Here is a 19,150-nt window from a genome sequence, read left to right as displayed (position 1 = left end):
TCTAAAATACTATTTTTGGCTAAAGGAACACTTGATTATTATTTCTATAAAATAATTACCGTCCCAAGATCTCACACTACCCTAAGAACCAGTAAATACAAAGCCATAGGCAGTATGCTTGCTTAAGCCCACGTAGACACATTTATCTTTTTTGATTCAACTAATAAATATTGAACTACACCATGTGCCAAGCAGTGTGCTGAGAACCTTTGTGTTCCTAATCTGATGCTCAACTCTCCCCTTCACAGGCTCTTCTTCCTTCATAACACTGGTCCCCTCCCAAGGTAATCCTTATTCCCTTCAACAAATCACAACCTCTCTAGCTTGTTGTTCTCAAAGCAAAAATCATTTCTCTAGCAAACTTTTGAAAATACTAAATGAGACATGGTGTGAAATCCACCTTTAAACATTCTCCATAAATATCAGTTGTCTCTTCCGACTCCCCCATTTCCACCTTTACCTGAAGAACCTCTTTCATGTGGAAGCTTTGTTATCCACCTACACACTGCTGACATCCAGCTAACCTGGACCAGGTCTGTCTTCTAAATCCCAGAACTAAACTCTTCACCAAACCCAGCACATCCATTACCACCTCATGACTTTCCACTCTTCCCTCTGCTCCAGGATGCTAGCATAGCCCCTTTCTGTCACTTGGATCTCAGCTCAGTATTCCTAACAGAACTCCTAAATTATCTTACACTCAAACCATGTGTATGGCTTGAATTTGTCCCCTAGAATTTCATGTGTTGAAAACTTAATCACTGGTACAATAATATTTGGAGGTAGAGTCTGATAAAAGGTGACTGGGTCAAAATGGTGAATCCCTTATGAATGAATTAATGTCATTATCATGCCAGTGAGATAGTTATTGCAAGAGTGGGTTGCTATAAACCAAGTCCAGCCCCTGGTGCCCCTCTCTGTCTCACATGCTTACTTCTACCTTCTGTTTGTGACCACGGAATGACTCTCACCAGATGCTGGCATCATGCCTTTGGACTTCCCTGCCTCCAGAACCAGGAGCAAAATAAACTTCTATTGTCTATCACATGCCCAGTCTGTAGTATTTTGTTATAGCAACAGAAAATGGACTAAGACACCATGCATGTGTTTTTTTGCAGAGAAACAAGAAGTATCTGAAATCAGTATGTTCATTTCTAGTCAACTCTCATTATTCACAGTAGTTATGTCCTATGAAGTCACCACGAATATTGAATTAACAGATGCCAAGCCATTGCTCCTAGGGGAAACACAGGGTTAGTTTCCTGCAAGCCTCTGGTCACAACATTTCCATCAAGCAGTCAATACATAATCTTGTTTTATGTGTGTTTCTGTTTAAGGATATCTTGTTAATATATATTGTTGATTTATTATGATTGCACTGGAGGCCAACAGCACTATGACTAATGCCTGAAGGAAGTTTGTCCAACACATGTATTTTCTCTATAAGGCACAGTCTTCTTGTGCTCAGAAACAGCAGACTTAACACTACACTTGGGGGCCATTTTAAATAGGAAAATGTACCAAAAAAAAAAAAAAAATTGAAAAACATGGTACTAAAGAGACCACAAACAGGACACTTAGTTGTAATATGAAAGCTGGAACAAGAAGGCCCAGCCTCACCTTGTTTGGCCCCAGCTAGGAATATGTATGTCTGGCAACTCCAACTGCTTGCTGCTTTGCACATGTTTGTGAATGACCATGCGAATGACCATAAAAGTGTCATTAGTGTTGATTCGGGAGCTACAGAGAAATTTTAGCAGGTGGGCAAATACACAAATACAAATCTGTGAGTAACAAGGCCCGACTATATTTGTTTCTTTTTTTTTTTTTTTGAGACGGAGTCTCGCTCTGTCGCCCAGCCCAGGCTGGAGTGCAGTGGCGCGATCTCGGCTCACTGCAAGCTCCGCCTCCCGGGTTCACACCATTCTCCTGCCTCAGCCTCCCGAGTAGCTGGGACTACAGGCACCCACAACCGCGCCCGGCTAATTTTTTGTAATTTTTAGTAGAGACGGGGTTTCACCGTGGTCTCGATCTCCTGACCTTGTGATCCGCCCGCCTCGGCCTCCCAAAATGCTGGGATTACAGGCGTGAGCCACCGCGCCCGGCCGACTATATTTGTTTCTTTTATGGCTATCACCCCTGTTTGCGACTCAGCTCCACAAGAATGGGAAGCCTGTTTGGTCTTTTCTCAGTGCTGCCATCCCAGCACTAGGGAAGTGCTTGGCAGATGGTAAGTAGTCATTGAATGACCAAGCTAGCTAATGCTATTTCCCTCCGCCACGAAAAGTCTAACTCCCCATAACTATCATTCTTGTCCTCCAAAGCACATCTCAAAAGCAATCACCCCTAAACTCCTAGACATCTCTATGTTTTCTTTCTGAGCATCTCTTTTGTAACATGTATCAATTTGTATTTTCATTATTTACTTACTATGGGTCTCCTTCACCAGACTGTGAGTCTCTGGGGGCTGGATCTGGTTCATAATGATCTTTGCATCCCTAGCGCCTAAGGTTATGACTGGTAACTATTAGACATCCACCAAATGTTTCCTTAAAAAACAAATACTTGGGGCTGGGCGCTGAGGAGGCTGAGGCTGGAGAATCGCTTGAACTCAGGAGTTGGAGGTTGCAGTGATCTGAGATCGTGTCACTGCACTCCAGCCTGGGTGACAGAGCGAGACTCTGTCTCAAATAAATAAACAAACAAACAAACAAACACTTACAGTTCATTAATTATTTTATCCCTTTACTTGTTAGAATCTCTTGTGCTTCTATCGTAAAATCAGTACTTCCTTGGAATCCACTACCATGGCTAGAGTTTATGGTTTATGCTTCTAAAATGAACAGGGAATTCCCTCATGTGCTAAAATGTGGTTATCGCTGTAGAGATGTCAGCTGAGTGAAAGGTGACCAAAAGAAGAGCCTCCAGAAAACATCAATCCAACAACGGAAAATAATTTAGGCATTTTTAGACTTGTCAAGCACAGCTTTGATAATTTTGTTAAAGTAGAATCACGTGTGTACTTCACAGAAGTGTTATTACATTCAAAGACAGAAATAAGAACCCAGTATTTTACCATTAGCTATAGGATTAAGCCAAATGCCTCTGAATTCAATCTAGATTTCACTACCTGGTTCAAACCTCCAGGTTGGTAGAGCCACAGCCTCCAACTGAGCCCTGTGCAATCTCATCTAGAAAGCCTCCTTACCACAGCTCACCCCACCACATTGTATCCATTCTTCAAAGCTCAGTCCAGGCCCAAATGCTCCTGAGACTCAGCCCCCGCCCACTTCATCCCGTGTTATCTCACTCTCCTTCCCCATGCTTATTAACCATGCCAAACATTTCTTTCTTATCTCGTCAGCTAATATTTCCTGAATATCCACACGTATTAATCTGCTTTATTAGATAAGCAAGTACTATCTAGAACTATTGCCTCCTCAATATACTCAAGAAAGTGCCTAGAGGTCAGTAAGTCCCCATTAAACATGGGTGTGAATGTAAAGCTGGTTGATGAGAGAGTAAAATCTCTACTACATGATGACAAAAATAATGAACTCCCGTGTTGATAATGTCATCCAAACGAACAATGTGAACACTTACTGAAGGTACAAGACAACTTACTATTGTTTTCTGCATAAATCCTTATGACAGGCATCAACTCAAAGAGCACTTTTGGCTTTGATTCAATGAGTTTCATGTTCCTCTTGTCCCAGCCAGCACCTTCAAGATATAGGCCATAGACATAGACGCCCTCTGTGGGAGGGGCAGAAATGTCATCCTTCATCCATTTGGTGACTTCATTGCAAAGCACCATATTGTCCAGAGCCCAGCCTTTGTTGGCCCGAGTTATTTCCTATTCAGGGCAGCAAAAGATGAATGGAGCAGTTAGAGGTTTGTCTTAATAGAAAGAGCATAACAATAAAGAAAGCTTGGCTCCAAATCACTCTAATTTGAAGGAAGTACAATAGTGCCTAAAGAATTAGCAAGATTCTCTCATAAAAAAAAAATAACCACATCCTAATTTAGCTATGTCTACTTTAAAAAGAAATACAAAGTCAAATCAAATACAAAAATAAGAAATAAATATTTTGGAAGTTGAGCTAGCAGCCTGAGAACAAGTGGCTGGGATTTATGTTCATGACAATGTAATTGCTAGTACCAAAAAGAGACAGTCATTCTCTGTCTTATTATAGTCTTTAAAACTATAATGAAAGAAAACCCTGTGGAGGAAAATTATAATAACACAACGGGTGCAAATCAGAGCTCTTACCTGTCGCATTGCAGTTAAAAATCCCTGGGGGTTAAAAAAGCCTGTCATCCAAAAGCAGTGAGGTCGGCCATTGAAAACCCACGAGGTAAACTGGCCATTTCTTTCTATAAGTTCAGTAAACCAGAAACCCAGCGTACTTGAAACCCAAGAAACCTGCAGTGAAGACATTTAAACAATTAATTGATATAAGTTTAACACTGCAGTGTAAAACAGCTATGTTCACTTAAAAAAAAATGATGAAATATCAATTTCACTTTTATAATGAAAAAAGTCTCTAAGTCATGAATTTTCCCTGGATTCTGGCATAAGTGTTTCAAATTATTCTTTCTCCTTAATAATAGTAATGCTACTAAGATATGACAGAATATACTAGTCATCACATGAACATCAGATCAATTCACAGAACTGTTCAAGATATCTAATGTCAATCGAATCACTTTCCATGTACCAATATATTCATCACTGATTCTGCTGTAAAGGAATCAAAACAATTTATTGGATTAAATTTCAAGGCTTTCATCATTTTTCCTTAGGTTACAATTTCAATTTATAACACATAAAAAAGGATTTTTATTTACATAAATATGCTCACGGCCTTATCAAGATAAATCAACACTGTAAAATAGATCCCATGGATAATAAGATGTAGAAGACTTGCTACACTTAATTGTAATGGGGTGAACAACAGTCCTTTCCCAGAATGTTTGTCACTTTAGAATACATTTTTGTTTCCTCTCTTGAAGGAGCAAAAAATGGAAACCCAAGACTCTTTGTCATCCACAAATTATTTGCATTTATTGCTTCTGACTTTCTCCCTGAATTCACCTGTGGGGCTTCCATTACGACAACTGGCATGGATATGTCATTAATGCCATGAGCAGCAGCAGTGGACGGAATCTTCAAATCATAGATTATAACATTTTACTGTAATTGCAATATTTTATGTATGAATAAATGTAGTAATCAACCTGGGTATAACACTTGAATTTCAAACACCTTAAGAATTAATTTGCCTATTTTCAAGAGTTATTGAGATTCCAAAGTCTGATAATCAGCTGAGAAGAATAAAAACCTGAACAAAAAGATCATAATTTAAGAATTAAATCACTCATTGTCTGCTATCATTATAGGTCTGTTAACTACAAGAGATGTGTATTTTATACTACGTTCGGTCTGAGGGCAGAGGGAGCTGCTAACGAGAGTGCCCCCTGACAGGGATTCCTGTTCCAGAGCCTCCCAGGTCCTACCGAGGTGGATGATCTGGTTTGGTAGGGAAGGAACTCATAATGGCCAGTGATCTGGAAGAGTCTCCCTCAGTCCTTGGCAATGAGAAGAGGCAATTTAGATAGAAAACTCTCTGGTATGGGCAATGGATTTATTAAAGATGAGAAGGAAATAAACGGGTCTGGTCAAAGCTGATTCCGAGTCTCTAAGTTATGTGATGAGAGGGATGGGGGGTGGTGTCATCAAATAACATGCAGAAGACAACAAGAAGCAGTCCTACTCACTACATGCTGCCTGCAGAACTCACTACCTCATAATCTGCTGAAGCTCTGGATGACACACCTGAGGCTCGGCACTAAACAAGTCCTACCGCCCTCCCATGTAGCCAAGTAACCTACAGAGGCCAACGCTCTATCCCCCCATCCACCAACCTCATGTCTGTATGCTGCCCTCTCTGTGCAGCCCCAACCTGACGCAATCCCCCTCTGTCCTTGGCAATAACAAGAGGCAAGCCCCCCTCCCAAGCCTTTCCACTCTACCTTCAGCATCTTCAATGCCATGATCAGGAAACTCTTCTATATCCTCCACCTCATTCTGGAACATCCTCTCCATCCCTTCTCTTAACTGAAGTCTGCCCCCCACCCCACACCTTCAACCCGGCACAGACTGTTTCCTTCACAGCCTTCTCCAAATGTAGGCTACTGCTTTCCTCATACTCAACAACCCTCAGGACCAGGGGAAGAGGAGACGACCTTGTCATTTCTGACTGTTGTTGCCAGGTCATCATGCTACATCATTCTCTTCTTTTGAGTCTCATGCCATCCAGACATACTATCCTTACCCCTACTTGCTTCTATCACCTACTGGTCACTTCCTTTTATTCATGAAGGAATTTAGCTCCTGGTTTACTCTTCTACTCAATCCCCCAAATAATCATGAGGATGATGATGATGATTGTGTTGGTGGTGGTGATGGTGGTGATGGCAGAGGCAGTAATTGGTGGTAACAGTGGTGGTGATGGTCATAGTGGTGATGGTGGTGGAGGCAGTAATGGTGGCTGTGGTGGTGACAGTGGTGGTGATGGTCATAGTGGTGATGGTGGTTGTGGTGGTGATGGTGGTGGTGGTGGTGCGGTTTTGCTATAAATAATCACAGGCACTTACACAGCACTGGCCACATGCCAGGAGCTGTTCTAAGCACTTCACACATATCAACTCATTTAGTTCTCACAATAATGCTAGGAATTATATAATGCTATTATTTCCCTTTTACAGTTAAGGAAACTGAGGCACAACAAGGCAACTAGCGTACCCCAAGTTAGATAGCCCATAAGAGACATGATTTGAACCTGGGTATTCTGGCCAAGTAAGTGCATACTCAAAACCTGTATACTGCCTTTATTTACTTTGATTAATCATTCTAGGTGACTTCAGCCACCCATGTGAATGATGCATTTAACATCCTACTATCTTATCTCATGACCCTCTGCTCTCTAATGACCCTGATGTCCATTCCATTTTATTCCTCTGCTCTCGTACTCTCATGTTAAATTTTGTCATCCCCAAACACTAGCCTGTTGGGAAGTGCGTTTTTTCCCCACTCCTATATTTCCTTCGATGGGGAGAGAGCTCCTTGTCGATAACACTCCAAGATCCTTGACCCTCTCATTCTCCCCACTCCCAGGAGGTAAAGAAATTCATCTGGTTTCTGGCTGTTTCAGAGATGGGTTCTGCTCATCAGATGTCCCATGTGCCCCCTATACTTCCCAGCCTCACATGCAGTTAGGTTGGGTCCAAGGCTCTAATTCTGATTCACAGACTGTGAATGAAAGTGGCATGGGTCACTTCCTAATCCAGAAAGTCTAGACCTGGGGTGCCTCATCCCTTTCCCTTCCCTCTGCTGTGATGACTTCAGAGGCCACATGCTCCAGGTGGTACAGCTCCCAGATGACAAGGCCTCCATAATGAGGGTCCCAGAGTAACTGTGTGGAGCCAAGGATGCACCCAGCTGGTGTGGGACATAAGGAAGTAGGGTGCAGCTATAACAGCAGGTCCTGAAGTATGATCGGTGGCTTAGCACTAGGGTAGCAGGATGCTGGAGAAGCCATAGCAGTAGTGGAAAGATGGAGATACAGTTAGGAAGCCCAGCCAGCCAGCCCCTTCTGCTTTTATTGCTTCTGCTTTTATTGCTGGGGGTAGCAGGGGGAAAGGGAGCACACACTCTCTTCTGCTCCCACACTCTCTTCTGCTCCTGCACACTCTAGCTTCACAGGGAAGTCTCGGTAGAGGAAACTGTCTAGCGTCGTGCTGCTGGTGGGTAAGTCTGTCTAATTCCGAATTCTGGTTTTGAAACCCCACAACTCAGGGGTTTCAGCAGATAGAAGCCACATTGTTCAATATTAGCTTTATCAATAAATGTTCTCTAATCTACACTACTCCTTTTCTGCCATTTAATTGCTTTGGAATTCAGACGGAGAAAAGAGCTAGCTATTTAGCTGCCTTAAGAAATCCAACATGCACCATCCCCACTCCACATTCCATTCTTCAACCATAACCTCCACTTCCAGTTCACTTATTCAAGGACAGTCCTTGACCTAAGCATGGTATCTGATTCTTTGGTTCCATGATTTTCACCTCATCCATACATTTTGTCCCATCTCCATTAGGCTAGGTGAAATAAGCCAGGCACAGAAAGGCAAATACTGCATCATCTCACTTACGTGTGGAACCTGAAAGAGTTGAACTCATAAAAATAGAGAGTAGAATGGTGGTTACCAGAGACTAGAGGGTGGGGTGATGAGGGAGGGAATAGGAAGTTGTTGATCAAAGGGTATAAAATTTCAGTCAGATAGGAGAAGCACGTTCGAAAGATCTATTTTACAACAAGGTGACTATAGTTTATGGCAATAGACTGTATTTTTTCTTTTTCTTCTTTTTTTTTTTGGAGACAGTCTCAATCTACCACCCAGGCTGGAGTGCAGTGGCATGATCTCGGCTCACTGCAAGCTCTGTCTCCTGGGTTCATGCCATTCTCCTGCCTCAGCCTCCCAAGTAGCTGGGACTACAGGTGCATGCCACCACACCCAGCTAATTTTTTGTATTTTTTAATAGAGACAGGGTTTCACCATGTTAGCCAGGATGGTCTCAATCTCCTGACCTCGTGATCCGCCCGCCTTGGCCTCCCAAAGTGCTGGGAGTACAGGTGTGAGCCACCGCACCCGGCTGCAATGCACTGTATTCTTGAAAATTGCTGAGAGTGGCTTTTAGGTCTGAACCACAAGAAAACGTTAATTAAGTATGTGAGGTAATGCCTATGTTAATTAGCCCAGCTCAGCCACTCTACAGGATACACATCTTTCAAAACAACATGTAGCACACCATAAATGTATATAATTTTTGTCAAGTAAAATAAATTTTAAAATAAGTCTTTAACAGTTTTTGTCCCATCTCTTCGCCTCTCGTCTTCACCTGCTGTCATTATAATCTCCCCATTGAGAATGGCGTCCATGAGCTAGCTACCTCTCCCACCATGGGTTGAATTGTGTCCCGGCCCAAACCATATGTTGAAGTCCTAACCCCCAGCACCTAACAACATGATCTTTTTTGGGAACAGGGTCTTTACAGAGGAAATAAAGTGAAAATGAGGGCATAAGGGTGACCCTACTCCAATATGTTGCTGTCCTTATGAAAAGGGGAAATTTGGACACAGAGACAGATATGCAGAGAGGGAAGATGTTGTGAATGTACTCAGGGCAAAGAAAGTCACACAAAGACAAAGAGAGAGATTGGACTAGGACTGCCACAAGCCAAGGAGCTCCTGGGGCCACCAGAAGGTAGAATGAAGCAAAGAAGGATACTCCCCTAGACACTCTGAAGGGAGCATGGCTGGTCAACAGTTCTATTTTGGACTTGCCACCTCCAGAATTGAAAGAAAACAAATTTCTGTTGCTTAAGCCACCCAGTCGGTGGTACTTTGTTATGGCAGCCAAAAAATCCCAGCACAACTGCCACTGCACTCTCCAGGTGGGTGTACAACACGGAAGCTCCTCAAGTATCCGCCTTCCCAGGCCTACTCCTGGCAGTCGAAGCCAGCTGGAGGCGATGCACACCGGTGAAGGCTGGTTTCATTCACATTCATAACTTGAGATCTCAAAGGGGTGAATCCTGTCACCTTCCTATGCCTGCATTTCTGTCCTAGTTTCCCCTTCCTTCCAACCTTTAGGTGTGGCAGGGCAAGCGAATGAGGAAGCGGAGTAGAATTGAAAATCTAGGGAGCAGCGACACTGGGAGTGACCTGTCAGGCCAGCCCTACTTGGGTTCACGCTGTGGGTGTGGAGGCCCCCAGACTATGGCAGGAGTCAGATGGAAAGGAAGCCATGGGGCAGATCCAGATTTTCCCAAGAAATAGGTTATAGAAGACACCACCTCCTACTCTTTTCCTATGTATTTTTCCACCATAATTAATCTTAGCAACTTCACTTACATCTCCCCATAACATGGGTGTGCATATGCATACACATTGCACGCGCACATACACACACACACACAAATACAGAACAAAGAGAAGAATACCATTTAGGCTCCATCCCTTCAAATGTCCTCTACTAAAATACACTTATTTTCCTACTTACAAAGACACTCAGGAACTCATTTTACTTTTCCAAGTGAAAAATTATTCCTTAAAACTGTATCTGTCTTTAGCACAATTACTAACAAGTAACCAGTGAGCATGCTGTTAAATTCTTATCCGCTGAGTTTGATATATACATACTACATACTATATTTACAGATACAGTGATACTGGAGGGGGGCAGGGAAGTGCTGGGTAGAGAAGGCCACAGTCCCTGGCGAAGGTTCCACCCTCAGGCTTGTGCCCACAGACCTAAGTGAGAACAGGCACTCTTGTTTTCATGCCCAAATGTTGCATTTTCCAAGACCACTCTGGTCCACCATGTCCCCCATCCTGTGCTCATATAAACCCAAGAGACCATAGTGGACACACACACAAGTGGCTGGATGTCAAGAGGAGCAGAAGCGCAGAGGAGCACACTGACAGACACCAGCAGATACTGGCAGGACCAACAAACACCACTGACAGCAGGATGACATGGAATTTGCTCAGGCACGGTCAGAGAAGAGTGCAGCCACTGGGTGGCCCAACTCCAGGGGAAGACCACCTTCCCACTCCATCCCCCTTCTGGCTCCCCCTCCACCTTGCTGAGAGCAACTTCCACCACTTAATAAAACCTTGCACCCAACCTCTAAGCCCACATATGAGCCAATTTTTCCAGTACACTAGGGCAAGAACCCAGGATACAGAAAGCCCTCTGTCCTTGCCATAAGGAAGAGGGTCTAATTGAGCTGATTAACGTGAGCCACCTGCAGATGGCAAAACTGAAAGAGCGCACTGTAACACACGCCCGTTCGGGAGCTGTAAACACTCAACCCTAGACACTGCCATGGGGTTGGAGCGCCAAAACAGTCCCCACGACCTGCCCCTCTGCATGCTCCCACTAGGGATTTGAGCAGCAGGGCACGGAAAACCGAGCCACACCCCGTCACATGCCCTGCGAGGGGGATAAGGGAACTCCTCCCATTTCAACAGCATATAGCAGAAACTTTTTTTTTTTCTTTTTGGTGTGACTTTTGATGTGAGGGTGAGGGTAGGGGGCAAGTTTTCTTCTATGAAACCAACATCATGGGCTTTGGAGTCCAGGGGCTTGGGTTCAAATTCTGATTCTCTGGCTACTTAGATGTGTAATCTGAGAAAAGACGTAACCTGTCCAAACCTTGAGTTTCTCATCTGTAAAATAAGAGCAATAAAATACAAAATTTAAGTAAAATAATGCATGTAAAATGTCCTAGCAGAGAACCTGATCCGTGGGATTTGCTTAAAAAAAAACTTCCTTCCCTACCTATGGTCTAAAAGTACAGGGTCGTAAGGGGCTTAGTCCCTATGCAAAAGAACCATGTTGAGTAAATTATCGTTCGATGCTTTCCACTTGCCAATTACAACTCTTCACAACAACAGGTGAACAGGCAGAATAACAGCAGGCTTATACATACTTTTTTCCACCAAGCAGGGATTCTAGCATCAAACATGCAATCCAGCGCATCTCGCAGATTTTCACTCATGATGATGGTGCCATCAATAGCCAGTTTCAGCTCAGTGAGGGTGCTGCGGACAAGGCTGAGTACCCTTTGCATCCTGTCTATTTCCTGCCTGAGGAAAATGTTCATAGGCTGGAATGGCCCCATCTTCTGCAGCCTCTCTTTTACCTGCCATGGAGACATTCAAAGCACATGTTAACAATTAGCTACTAAGGATTTTACAGACCTTGTGCCCTGGGGCCTCTGAACAGATCTGAATTCTTACTATTCCATTAATAATAAGCTTCTATTTTATTGCATGGCAAAAAGAAAAAAGAAAACAGAAAAAAGTATCTGTTAGATGACCAGCCTGAATTTTCATGCCATGTGGGAAGGAACAGGCAGCCATGAATTCACAGAAGAATGTAAATTGCATGACCACAACCATGTAGTCTTCTAAAGAGCAAATGCACTTATTGGGAAACTCCCTTTCTGCCAATCTGAGCTCTTTCAAACCCACATGTGGACACACACAAGCAGACATGTACACACACACAGCCATTCTGCTGGCTGTCTCAAGAAACCAGAATTCTCTTTTAAGAGCTTCCTGTTTTTTTCATCAAAGCAACCATCTACCCCACATCCATTCATTATCATCCTACAAGTATTCATCCAGAGTCTTCTATGTATCAGATATTGTGCTTGGCCGAGTTGCTATAACTTAAGGTAGCACTACAAATTCAGCAAAAGGACGGAGACTCTTCTAACTCCTGCTACTTACCATGTTTATTTACGTAGTTATCATTCTATTTTTAGACATTTTTGTCGTTTCCTAAATATTTCAACCCCTGTTAGACATGAATGACGCCTTTCCTGATCCTATAATGAAGAGTGCTTATCAAAGCTGACAACAGTATTGATTTTTCTCCAAGCAAGTGATCAGAGGTTATTCCAGGGACATTATCCCCTTAACTAAAGGTCCTTAAGTTCAGTCTGTAGTATTAGCAGCCAAAATTAGTAGCCTGCTCGGTAGAAAACAGTGGGGGTACAGAAGACACAAAATGCTACAGGATTCCTCTTGAAATGAGGTACGAAAGGGAAAAATACAAAGAAATAGGGTGGTTCTGTGCTAGAAGAACCAATTGATTGTCCAGGTCATCTCTTAAAACTATGGAAAATCAGCTACCTCTTACTCTTGGTTTAATCAAATAGTTTTATTTTTTTATTTTATTTGTTTTGTAAATATTTTTTGAAATTTTTGTGAGTGCATACGTAATTGAATTGTTTGTAACTCAAAGGATAATTGAAGATTTAAAAAAATACTATCAGGGTAACTCTTTCCACAATACTCATTAAGATGTCAAAAAATAAAACAATTGGGGGACAGAGGCAAGACTAGATTGCAGCTCTGACTCGGACGGACAGAGCAGTGTTCAGAGGCTTGCATTGTGAACATTAGCTCCGGATCGACTGCAAGAACAAAGCAGCAATCCCAAGAGGACCCACAGACTCTGTGAAGGAGGCAGACTGCTCCTGCAGGACCCAGGAGACACCCCAAATACTGTGAATGCCCCAACTGCAGAAGAGGGAAAGAGAGAGCCTCCTCTCCTGAACACACACCCCCACTGAAGAAACTGAAGTAGGCACAGCAGGACAAGCCCAATGAGAGGCTGAGCTTAGACACACCTAGCCTTGCCCCCGCCCCCCCCACCCGTGGTCCTTCCCTGCCCACCCTGGTAGTGGCAGACAAAGGGCATATAATCTTGGGAGTTCTAGGGCCCCGCCCATTGCCGGTTTCTCTTCATACTACCACAGCTGATGCTCTCTGGAAAGCACCACCTCCCAGCAGGAGGTCAACCAACACAAAAACAGAGCATTAAATCACCATTGCACTCCACCACCAACTCCACCAGAACAAATGTCGCTATCCACAGCTGTGAGACCCACAGACAATGTTCACATCACTAGACTCTGGGCAGACAACCCCTAGTACTGGCCCAGAGCTTTGCTGGGTGGCTAGACCCAGAAGAGAGACAACAATCACTGCAGCTCGGCTCAAAGGAAGCCACATCCATAGGAAAAGGGGGAGACTACTACATCAAGGGAACTCCCTGTGGGACAAAAGAATCTGAACAACAGCCTTCAGCCTAAGACCTTCCCTCTGACAGAGCCTACCCAAATGAGAAGGAACCAGAAAACCAACTCTGGTAATATGATAAAAATTGACATTCTAATGTCACACCTCAAGGAACTAGAGAAACAAGAAGAAACCAAACTCAAACCCAGCAGAAGAAAGGAAATAACCAAGATCAGAGCAGAACTAAATGAAATTGAAACAAAACAAAGCAATACAAAAGGTAAATGAAACAAAAAGCTGGTTATTTGAAAAGATAAATAAAATTGATAGACTATTAGCAAGATTCACTGAGAAAAGAAGAGAAAAAATCCAAATAACCTCACTAAGAAACAAAACAGGCAATATTGCAACTGACACCACTGAAATACAAGAGATCATTCAAGGCTACTATGAACACCTTTACACACATAAACCAGAAAACCCAGAAGAGATGGATAAATTCCTGGAAAAATACAGCCCTTCTAGCTTTCATCAGGAAGAATTAGATAACCCTGAATAGACCAATAACAGGTAGTGAGATTGAAATGGTAATTTTAAAATTACCAACATAAAAAAGTCCAAGACCAGAAGGATTCATAGCAGAATTCTACTAGATATTCAAAGAATTGGTACCAATCCTTTTGACACTATTCTACAAGATAGAGAAAGAAGAAACCCTCCCTAATTCATTCTATGAAGCTAGCATAATCCTAATACCAAAATCAGTAAAGGACATACCCAAAAAAGAAAACTACAGACTGATACCCTTGATGAACATAGATGCCAAAATCCTTAACAAAATACCAGCTAACTGAATCCAACAACATATCAAAAAGATAATCCACCATGATCAAGTGGCTTTCATACCAGGGATGCAGGAATGGTTTAACATATACAAGTTAATAAATGAGCAGAATTAAAAACAAAAATCACATGATCATCCCAATAGATGCAGAAAAAGCATTCAACGAAATCCAGCATCTCTCTATGATTAAAACTCTCAAAAAATCACCATACAAGGGACATACCTCAATGTAATAAAAGCCATCTATGACAAACCCACAACCAACATAATATTGAATGGGGAAAAGCTGAAAGCATTTCCTCTGAGAACCAGAACAAGACAAGGATGTCCACTCTCACTACTCCTCTTGGACATAGTACTGGAAGTCCTAGCCAGAGCAATCAGTCAAGAGAAAGAAATAAAGGGCATCCAAATCAGTAAAGAGGAAGTCAAACTGTCACTGCTTGCTGACGATACGATCATTTACCTTGAAAACTCTAAAGACTCCCCCAGAAAGCTCCTGGAACTGATAAAAGAATTCAACAAAGTTTCTGGATACAAGATTAATGTACACAAATCAGTAGCTCTTCTCTACCAACAGTGACCAAGTGGAGAATCAAATCAAGAATGTAACCCCTTTTACAATAGCTGCAAAAAAATAGAATACTTAGGAATATACCTAACCAAGAAGTCGGAAAACTACAAAACACTGCTGAAAGAAATCACAGACAACACAAACAAATGGAAACCCATCCCGTGCTCATGGATGGGTAGAATCAATATTGTGAAAATGACCACGCTGCCAAAAGCAATCTACAAATTCAATGCAATCCCCATCAAAATACCACCATCATTCTTCAAAGAATGAGAAACAAAAATTCTAAAATTCATATGGAACCACAAAAGAGCCTGCATAGCCAAAGCAAGACTAAGCACAAAGAACAAATCAGGAGGCATCATACTACCTGATTTCAAACTATACTATAAGGCCATAGTCTCCAAAACAACATGGTACTGGTGTAAAAACAGGCACATAGACCAATTGAATAGAACAGAGAACCCAGAAATAAACCCAAATACTTACAGCCAACTGAACGTTGACAAAGCAAACAAAAACCTAAAGTGGGGAAAGGACACCCTTTTTTAAAAATGGTGATGGAATAATTAGCTAGCCACATGTATAAGAATAAAACTGGACCCTCATCTCTCACCTTATACAAAAATCAACTCAAGATGGATTAAGGACTTAAATCTAAGACTTGAAACTATAAAAATTCTAGACAATAACATTGGAAAAACCCTTCTAGACATTAGTTTAGGCAAGGATTTCATGACCAAGAACTCAAAAGCAAATGCAATAACAACAAAGATATATACTTGGCACCTAATTGAACTAAAGAGCTTTTGCATGGTGAAAGGAACAGTCAGCACAGTGAGCAAACAACCCAAAGAGTGGGAGAAAAATCTTCACAATCTATACATCTGACAAAGAACTAATATCCAGAATCACAAAGAACTCAAACAAATCAGTAAGAGAAAAACAAACAATCACATCCAAAAGTGGGCTAAGGATATGAACAGACAATTCTCAAAAGAAGATATACAAGTGGCCAACAAACATATGAGAAAAATGCTCAACATCACTAATGATCAGGGAAATGCAAATCAAAACCACAACGCGATAACACCTTACTCCTGCAAGAATGGCTATAATCAAAAAATCAAAAAACAGTAGATGTTGGCATGGATGCAGTGACCAAGGAATGCTTCTACGCCACTGGTGAGAATGTAAACTAGTACAGCCACTATGGAAAACTGTCAAGATTCCTTTAAAAAGTAAAACTACCATTTGATCCAGCAATCCCACTACTGGGTATCTACCCAGAGGAAAAGAAGTTATTCTACAAAAAAGATACTTGCACATGCATGTTTATAGCAGCACAATTCACAATTGCAAAATCATGGAACCAACCCAAATGCCCATCAATCAATGAATGTATAAAGAAATTGCAGTATGTATGTATACCACATATATATATGTGTGTGTGTGTCTGTGTGTGTGTATATATGATGGAATACTACTCAGCCATTAAAAGGAATGAATTAACAGCATTTGCAGCGATCTGGATGAGATTGAGGACTATTATCTTAAGTGAAGTAACTCAGGAATGGGAAACCAAACATCATGTGTCCTCACTGATAAGTGGGAGCTAAGCTATGAGGACGCAAAGGCATAAGAATGATATAATGGACTTTGGGGACTTGGGGGGAAGAATGTGAGGGAGGCGAGGAATGAAAGATTACAAATATGGTGCATTGTATACTGCTCAGGTGATGGGTGCACCAATACCTCACAAATCACCACTAAAGAATTTACTCATGTACCCAAATACCACCTATACCCCAATAATTCATGAAAAAAATTTAAAAACATTAATGCAATTTAAAAAGATGTCAAAAATTAACTTTCATCATCATAAATTTGCTTAGAAACTGCTTATATACTAAAAATACCAATTTCCAAAACTTGTGAGATGAAGAAGCTGCAGAAGTAATGATATAAATGTAGACTCTCTGAAATAAAGAAGGCCTGAATTTTAAGGTGTACATTAAACTACATAAAGTGTATTTTTTAATAATCAGGCGTTTTAATAATACTTCGCTTTCTTTTGAACAAATGCAATGTAAAGTACCTCAGGGAAGGTTCAGAAAAGCAGTCCTAACCCATCAGTACACACTTGTAAATCAATCATAACTATTAACATTCTCAGCAGGTTTCCTTATGGTTTATATATTGTTTTTATATATAAGGTTTATATATGTATATATGGTTTATATATATAAGATTACATACATTCACGGATGCAAAAACTTCTTTATCTGGTTCTTTAAGAAGCTGGTTTTTAAAAGAATATTTTTTAATTTCAGGAAAATTATTTTTTGCCCTCCTTTCTTCTTCCTCACTCTCCCAACCAAAGCTATCCAACCCCAGCTGACATTTTGTTAGAATTTCATCAACTCACTTCAAAGGGGACATAGTCTGGGGGCAGCTTCTCCAGCATATCATCAGCCAGCCGGGCCACCACCGCTTCCCGGGTCTCATCCCCTCCACCAGAGCTGTCCTTGGGTTGGATGCCTAGGATGGTGTCCAGCACGCCCTTGGCCAGCTTGCTCTGATAGGTGATGTCAGCATTGGGGTGCAGCCCAAACACCTCAGGGCTGTCATAGGCAGGCAAACTCTGAACAACAAACACCTCAGGTAAGTACAGACTGCCAACATAAGCACCGTCTAAATTTCACTATCTTGGGAAACAAAAATGCTTTTATAAGGATATGCATTGACTTAAGTCTTATTGGTGTCAAGTTACAAACCTTGATAATTTCCCCAGAAAATAATCAAGTTTCCTTTAAAAGCCAATTAACATTGAGGAACAGACACTAGGCTCACGGCTCTTTACAACCTGCACCTCAAATAAAATTGAATCAGAGAGAGACTGTCTTGTTACACAACATGCGAGATAGAAAGGGAGTTGTGGATTCGTGTTTTGCTTTCTGATGGTCTAACTGAATTCAAACCAGTTGTCCAAATCAATGTTGTATAGCTAATGGTTATTATGTTTAGAAGAAACCAGGAAATGACAGCTCTAGTAATCATGGTCCAAATAAAGGCAGCAGGTGGGACTTGTACTCTCCCAAGGAAAAAGACAGACTAGGAAAAGAGATAAACTGAGAAAGCAACAGAGTCAGAGAGAAAAAACAGAGACAGAGATGTGTGGGACACAGGCAGAAGCAGGAGAAGCAGGCAAAAAGATCCCCCGACTGTTCGAAAAAAAGGACAATTTACTGACAATTTGACACATATTTCTATGTATGAATCTTATCCTTAACTTAATTATTGTCATACTCATATTTCCCTCCCTTCCTCTCCCTCATTTTATTCCCTCTTGCATAATGTCTTCTTATGAGCTACCTCAAATGCACTGTGAGATGGGGTTATATAAAAAATATATGTACAGGCACCCCTAAATTTATACCTTCATGGCCACTTTTCCTATTCAGTGCTGATGATTTAAAGATACATGCAGTGCAGTAAGACAAATATATTTGTTGATTTGAATTAATAAAAGTGCAGAGGTGGTAATATATGATAAACTCATTACATTCATATATCAAAAAACATGTAAATATACTGATAAATTTAGCTCTCTGGGGCTGTTATGTTTTAGTTCGTTTACTCTGAGATAAATCTTAGAGGCCAAAGAGATGACTAAATAATGATATAATGAATTTTAGGTATAGAGAAAGAGGACGCAGTCACCTTAAAAATCAGAATTTTTTCCCTACGTATTCCCAAACTGCCTGTAGAAATCTACCTATTCCTTCTTATGTCAGTGCTTCTCAACCAGGGACAATTTTGCCCCCCCAGGGCACATTTGGCAATTTCAGGAGGCATTTTTGGTTCTTGCAACTGGGTAGGGGGTTGTTATTGGCATCCCGTGGACAGAGGCCAGGGATGCTGCTAAACAGCACAGGCCAGCCCCCTATGACAGAGAATGATCCAACCCTGAATGTCAATAGTGCCAAGGTTGAGAAACTCTGTCTTGGAGGAAGCTCTTACACAAAGCAGCTTCCTGGACATATCCTTAAGCCTGTCCATTAGGCCA

At 41.6% G+C, this 19,150-nt stretch overlaps 1 protein-coding gene across 1 annotated transcript in view; it reads right to left on the bottom strand.

Moving 5' to 3' along the window:
- Positions 1-19,150, bottom strand: part of LOC105492325 (dynein axonemal heavy chain 5) — a 257,015-nt gene that overhangs the window by 6,892 nt on the left and 230,973 nt on the right. Inside the window, exons 75-78 of the mRNA XM_011759339.3 lie at positions 17,510-17,725; positions 11,563-11,775; positions 4,274-4,426; positions 3,625-3,856 (exon numbers count right to left, since the gene is read on the bottom strand). Coding sequence (XP_011757641.2) covers positions 3,625-3,856; positions 4,274-4,426; positions 11,563-11,775; positions 17,510-17,725 — 814 coding nt within the window. The remainder of the gene's footprint in view (positions 1-3,624; positions 3,857-4,273; positions 4,427-11,562; positions 11,776-17,509; positions 17,726-19,150) is intronic.

The sequence above is a fragment of the Macaca nemestrina genome, chromosome 6, assembly GCF_043159975.1.
Source record: "Macaca nemestrina isolate mMacNem1 chromosome 6, mMacNem.hap1, whole genome shotgun sequence".
NCBI classification, from domain to species: Eukaryota; Metazoa; Chordata; class Mammalia; order Primates; family Cercopithecidae; genus Macaca; species Macaca nemestrina.
This window is presented reverse-complemented; position numbering and strand designations above follow the sequence as displayed.